Source organism: Drosophila elegans, unplaced genomic scaffold, assembly GCF_018152505.1.
Source record: "Drosophila elegans isolate 14027-0461.03 unplaced genomic scaffold, ASM1815250v1 contig_271, whole genome shotgun sequence".
In the NCBI taxonomy this organism is placed as follows: domain Eukaryota; kingdom Metazoa; phylum Arthropoda; class Insecta; order Diptera; family Drosophilidae; genus Drosophila; species Drosophila elegans.
This window is the reverse complement of record NW_024545647.1, coordinates 1,368,120-1,375,245: the sequence shown is the minus strand read 5'-3', so window position 1 is coordinate 1,375,245 and position 7,126 is coordinate 1,368,120. Positions and strand designations below refer to the sequence as shown.

At 40.7% G+C, this 7,126-nt stretch overlaps 1 protein-coding gene across 1 annotated transcript; it reads left to right on the top strand.

Annotated features, from left to right (window-relative positions):
• Nucleotides 1-6,208: 6,208 nt before the first annotated feature.
• Nucleotides 6,209-6,877, top strand: LOC121467236. Its single transcript, XM_041708557.1, has one exon. It carries the CDS (start codon nt 6,209-6,211, stop codon nt 6,875-6,877), a length of 669 nt encoding a protein of 222 aa, XP_041564491.1.
• Nucleotides 6,878-7,126: the final 249 nt, after the last annotated feature.

Genomic DNA, 7,126 nt, shown 5'->3' with positions numbered 1-7,126 from the left:
CTAGAAACGACATTTTTGAAAACTGCTGACATCATAACTCGACTAAAAGTTGACCAATCGGTTTCAAATTAACACTCAATCATCTTAAATGGGTCCTTACTACATTGGTTAAAAATTGTCCGTTTAGCAGAATTTAAAAATTCATTTTTTCACCCCAAAAAACGGCTTTAAACCTATGCCATTTTGATGATATTTGAAATTGTTTAAAGATCGTAGGTCATTGTAGGGAAAATATATTTAGATTTCATAATCTTTTTGAATTTTTCGATTTCTGCCACTCGTTCGCCTGGTATCATGTCAGCAGTTGGATTACTCTTTTTTAAGCCTCAGCAGACAGCTTCAGTCCCCTTATTTCTCAATATATTAAAAAAGAATATCTTTAAATGAAAGGAAAAGTTACATTATTATGTGCAAAAAGTTTCAAAACATTCTGTCTTGCACTTTCTTCAGAAAAAAAAGGCTAAGGCCCGTTAAATGGCGAGCAGCACAGAAATCAGCTAATCTGCTTTTAGATACGACGAAACATCTGATCAGATCATCAGCCTTTAGTTTGGCGCATTAACGATTTCATCTCGCACACAACCTCGATTCAATCGTCAAAACAGAGATGCCGGTTAGGCCCATTGGAACGGTTATCACTTGTCCGGCCTGTCAAGCCAGCGCACTTTGTGCGCACCATATCATCAGCCCCTATTACCAGGCTGCATTTTTTCCATCATTTTAAGTAATCGATCTAAGCGGTCACTTAAAGGTACTTCACTGCACGCTACGTACGAACGGGAGAGAAAGAGAGCGGCAGCGTAGTGCAGTCATGTGCATCAAAGCCCAACACCAAAAACAACACTACGGCGTGTACAAACAAAGCTCAAAGAAAAGACCGCAAGATCACAAAAACACAGAGAAGAAACACAAATGCTTAAAAGTTTTTGTTAGTGTTTTCAGTCGCGAACCGAACAAAATATTAAAGTTTGTAGTTTTAAAAACGGACTTTGACTTCATTTTTTATTTATTTATTTTTAAAGACAAGAAGGAAATGATAAGTTTAAACATATATTTGTTAATTACAATTAAGTTTAAAAAAAAAGGGCCTTGTAGTGCTTGTATTTATTGCGCTAGTCAAAATAGGTTGAAAATATTAAAATTTTGTTTGATGACTTAAGATCTATCTTATTCTAGCAAAATTATATTATATTAGATATATTGAAGAGGTACGATGGTTGCTAAGAAGTCACAATATTACTGAAATTAATAAGAGTCCTGTAATCTACCATGTGGTCAAGTTTAGGTCTATAAGTGTATTGGTCAAGTGCGGAACATGGTCGTTTGTCGTTTCAGGTTATACACATATCTGCCTATAGAACTCGACTCTACTTTTAACTGTGACAAAATATTACAACCCCATAAAAATTAGGATTACTTAAGATACTATCATTCTAATATGCTGTGGCAGATTGTTTTTTAAAGTCGAGAGCTGAAGCAACAAGCCTTATGTACGTACAGTTGCCTTTTAAATGTGTTTACTCCAGCTCAAGGTATTGCTAAAAGTGGTGCCTAGATTTGTTGCATACTCCTTATATTTTATAGGCATGTTATTAATTACCAGACTCTGTAGGCATCTGGTATCCAATGATTTCTTGCTGATTACTATGCATTTTGGTTTGGATGTATTTATGCTTAAGACGTTGTCTTTCGCCCAATTGTCAACTAGATACAGAACATTATTACTCTTACTAACACACACATTTATTTGACTAATCGGACTACTAACATAAACTTCATTAACATATATGGGAAAAGTAGAGGACCTTGGACAGATCCCTGAGTAACTCCCCTAGTTAGATCTCTAACCCTAGACACAGTACCCCAAGATACTTCTGTTTGTTGTCTGCCAGCAAGATATGAAGAAATAAAATGCTCAGCAGTATCTGTAAAGTTGTACAGATTTTTTAGCTTACTACTAAGAATGTAGTGGTTCACCGAGTTAAATGCTTTGCTATGGTTCAGTTGGCAGCAATTGTCTTCAACGATGTCTGTTATTACACTTATACAGCTCATTTTTTCTAAACCCTGTTTCTGTTCAAGAAAAGTCTGAATTTGTAAGAACATTAAATTTTGGAATTTCGGGGTAACTTCAGATTTCTTCCAAATTGAAGGAAAATTGTAATGGATGTGTTAGAATATTAGTTATGTTTGGAACAAGAAGCGGCAACAGAATTTTAAGAAATTTAGGGCTTATAATGTCTAAACCATCAGCATTCGATTTTATTTTAAGGATACACTCTAAGACATTACATTCATTGACGCACACAAAGCTAAAACTATTATCACAGTAGGGTTGATATGTCAAGTAATTATTGTGGCTCATGAAAACATAAACATACATGTTGACTTTGTTTACGTTTTGACGAGCCACAGCTGTCCAGATCAGCTGAAATCGGAATCGAATGTGCTCTGTGGCAATCGGAGTTTCACATTTGCTGAAACTTCCAACCGTTTCCAACGGATGGACTGTGTGGAAAGATGGCATTAGTCTTTTTTGCTCTCAAAATCTTTTTTAAAATTCCTTTTGTTTTTGAAAGGGAAGATCTGTTTGCGGAATTGACAAAAACTTGTCCTTGGTTGTGTGTTTTGATCGCCAAGTTGGTCGCTAGTTGACCTTTAAAATCTGCTAGTTATTTGTCTGTCGGCAAGTTGAAAGCAGTTACAAAAAAGAGTCCGCTAAAAAACTTTCTATTAAAAATTTGTTGCTAGGTCGCCTAGTTGACCAGATAATCACTACCGTGATTAATGCTGCTGTGATCAAATAATGATCGGGATTTCGAGTTTAAATTGGAGTCCCAATTCAAACAAATTTGGCGGTTTAATGTCGGTGGTCACCAAATTTACAAATTCAAATGAATTTAGAATGCTGAAATATTTTTTTTGCTGCGTGCCGCAAGTACAAAGCTAGGTGCAATAGTCGCCGCAATAAGTACAATACTAATTGGGCTCCGGAGAGTTCAAGAGTTCTATTTGTAACAATTTTTTTGGGTATAACTTGGGGTTTATATACATGTTCTTAGGTCAAAAGGTTTTTCTTGTGCGAGCTATTTTCTTTTGACGAAAATCTTAAGCTTGCTTAATTTAATATTTGCAGCAGCTTTACAAGCTGAAAACAGCTGAACTGTTATGTTAAGGCATAGTGCCTGTTCTTATTCCTCCGTTTTGTTGACTTCCCAACGAAAGGCAACTTATTTTATTTTGTGTAAATGCGCCCATCGCAGCCGACGAATGGGGGCGAATATCAAAAAGTTTTGCACCTACTGCAGGATTACAATACGCACAGTATTGCGAATCCATTGCTTGAAGTACTGATATTGCATTACCTTTCGGGTTCTTAACCCAAGCACACTGTTGATGAACGCTTTGCAGCCGTTATTTTGAATTCATATATTTGTATTAACTTAAGTTTTGGTATTTTTTAGTGTCATATACTATTTGTGCTGCTGTGAATTTTTAGTGATAAGACTACAGCCAAACATGTCGGACACGCAGAAATAAAAATAATACAGTCCAATCAAACTCGGGAATTAAACGTTTTAATTCATCACCATATCTTTGGTGCTTTTCGCCAAATAAACTAATTGATTAACATGGATCAATTAAACTACTGAAGGCAGCAAGGAGCCGTGCGAAAGCAAGCATCACGCGTTTGCTAACGGCGTCACAAGATCCACGTGCGGAATCACCCTGGGAACTGGACGAAATTACAGTGTCATTGGATTGGCTCAATACCGTTTGGGAGGAATTTGAGACACTCAGCCACAAAATGGCCCTTTTCGACGAGGAGAAGGGGTATGTCGATCCAGCCATCGACAACGAGCGGTACGAAGACAAGTACTTGCAAGCAAACACCTTATTTCACTCGCTAAAACGGGCTTGCGAACAAGCCAAGCGATCGTCACACGCCTTGGTATCAACGGGGGAAGGTGCTTGTGTTAAATGTAACTCCAAGGAGCACAAGATCTTTATCTGCCCTAAGTTTATGGACTTATCAGTCGAGCAGAGACGCACTTTTGTTAAAGCTAATTCCTTGTGCTTTAATTACTAGGAGTTCGGGCATGTGTCACGCAGGTGTGAATCCAAATTCACATGCAGAACTTGTCACAATCGTCACCACTCTCTACTACACGTAGAAGATTCTACTGCACACGCCGCTGTAACCAGAACACATTCAAGGGATGAGGAGCAGCGCGACCTCGGCTCTCCAGAGGATACAACGGTGACCATCAGCAACATTGCTCGTGTACAAGACACTCCATGCGCTGAATCTTCGTACAACGGATCATCTATTACTACACAGCCACAAGGGTTACGGAAAAGCGCATTGCCCACAGCTCTAGTACTCGTTCGCAACGTCAAAGGATCACATACTTCCTGTCGGGTGCTTTTGGACAGTGTTTCGGAACTGTCATACATACGCGCTTGCCATCACGAATTTTGGTGTCGTGAATTTCTTCGATCAAGGCTGAGACAACTAGAGGCTGCAGCGCTCTGGATATTTAGTCAAGAATATCAGAACACACAATGAAGGAACGTGCCCACGTACTCAGCAAAATTACCTCCACGTTGGCAAGACACAATATCAACGCCTCAGCACTTAAGGCGTTCGATGGCTTGGAGCTTGCAGATTCTGACTACCAATCGTTGGCGTCAGTAGATAATCTCTTGGGCAGCAATTGCGTTTGGACCGTGTTCACTGGTAAAAAGCTGTTCGACCATATTTGGATGGGTCATTACTTCGATCGTGACTACAGGCTCTTCATCTACAACAACTATGCACACGGCTATTGACATTGATGCATCACTTCGACGCTTTTGGGAGCTGGAGGATGTCAGCCAGGAACTTCATCGCAAACCAGAGAACGATGAAGTTGAACAGCACTTTTTGAAGACACACACAAGGTACCCCAAGGGGCGTTACATCGTCTAACTTCCGTTTAAAGACCCCAATAAGCAGTTTTCGGATACTCTTCAGGGAGCACTCGCACGATTCAAGGGAGTAGAACACCGTCTAATGCAAGATCCCAATTTGCGCTCACAGAAAGTAAAGTAAAAGAAAGTTTTATGTGGACGACGTACTCACTGGAGCATACACAGAGGAAGAGCTCGTTCGCAATCAAAATGAGCTAATCAAACTTATGAAATGTGTGAAGCTTGGAAAATGGGTCTCAAACTCGCCACGCATTTCTGAAGCAAAGCTCACTTCTGAAGGAAAAAGATTCTATTCAACAGCAAAGGTTCTTGGCATCCATTGGAATCAAAAGCAAGATACGCTCTCATTCAAAGTTTGCCTTTCATAAAATCCGAAGAACTCTAAGCGACAGGTGCTGTCTGACGTGGCACGCATCTTTGACCCGCTGGGTGTCCTATCGTAGTGGTGGTACAATTCAAAATTTTGATTCAAGAATTGTAGATTCTTGATCTCGGCTGGGTACGGAACTTCCTCCAAAAATCGCTGAATGGTGGAACAAATGCCGTAACGACTTGAATGCTCTACAAGAGCTACGTATGCCAAGATTTATTGACAACAAGGAAATTCACATCGAACTGCACGGATTTTCGGATGCTTCTATCAAGACGTATTCGGCAGTTGTCTACAGCAGATTAGTACGCGCGAATGGTACTGATTCTGTGTTCACTCATAGCAGGAAAAACCAGAGTTGCTTCGCTGAAGCAGCAATCACTACCGCGCCTCGAGCTGTGTGGTGCTCTCCTACTTAGTCGACTCATTTCTTCAATCAAAAATGCTCTACAACACAAGGACATCGTCATACATGCGTGGTGCGACTCAACCATCGTTTTGGCATGGCTTTCACGCCCACCATCGAAGCTGAAAACATTTGTGGCAAACCGAACGACAGAAATACTCGATACTATACCTCGCAATGCCTGGCATCATGTAAATACTAAGGAAAATCCTGCTGACTGCGCCACGCGAGGCATGCTGGCTGCAGAACTTATTCTTTTTGACCTGTGGTGGATGGGTCCTCTATGGCTGCAAGATCAAGAAAAACTCGAGGTAAAGTTGAGCTGCCAAAAGTTCTGTTCTTCTATTTCAGAAAACCATGGTAAAGAAGAGGGGAAGACTACCGCACTGACTACTCCGGAGGTCATCTTATTGTCACCGATCAAAGCACTGTCTCAGCGTGTCTCATCCTGGACAAAAATGGTTCGCATTGTAGCTTACTCCCTACGCTTCATCCAAAGGATCAAGGCTATTAAGTCAGGCACGCTGACAAATTGTAAGAGGCTCACCTTTGAGGAGATGCAGGCTGCTCGCATTCTTTGCCTTCAAGAGGCTCAGAAACGCTTCAAGAACGACTACAATCTACTGATGGAGAACAAGCCACTTCAGAGTCGCTCCCAGCTCATCAAGCTTTCACCGATCATTAGCAAGGATAGCCTTCTTCGAGTCGGTGGACGACTGGATAATTCACAATTACCAGCTAATGTCAAACACCCAATTTTGCTTCCCAAATCGCACAGCATTACAAGGATGATTTTGGAAAACGAACATGCGCCAAATCTGTACCCTGGAGTTTCAGCACTTGTTGTCATTATCCGCCAAAAATATTGGGTCTTTGGCGCACGCAACCTCATAAGGAATCTGGTGCACAATTGCATCAAATGTTTTCGCCAACGAAATCAAACAGCACAACAATTCATGGCCGATCTACCGGGGATTCGCATTACAGAGGCACTTCCCTTCCAGCACTCAGGCTGCGATTACGCTGGACCATTTATTCTCAAGGAAAGAAGAGGGCGAAATCCACGGAAAACTAAGGGCTACATATGTCTGTTTGTCTGCCTCGTAACATCAGCCATTCACTTGTAACAGGCCACCGATCTCAGCCATAGAGTATGTCACTTTTGTCATAAATAGCTTGTTGACCATTTCCGTTTTCCCTATAAGGCGGAAGGACGCCAGAATACTTCCAGTGGCTAAGGCAAATTGTGAATATAGGCCAATATCAATATTACCCTTCCTGTATAAATTAACCGAAAACGTAACATTGTTGACCCTCCTAGATTTCAGCAAAGCCTTCGATACTGTGAGCCACGATATTTTGTGCTGGAAGCTTAT

What these genes read in the sequence shown, in the direction of transcription:
- LOC121467236 (XM_041708557.1), top strand. Translation starts at nt 6,209, where the DNA reads ATGGTTCGCATTGTAGCTTACTCCCTACGCTTCATCCAAAGGATCAAG.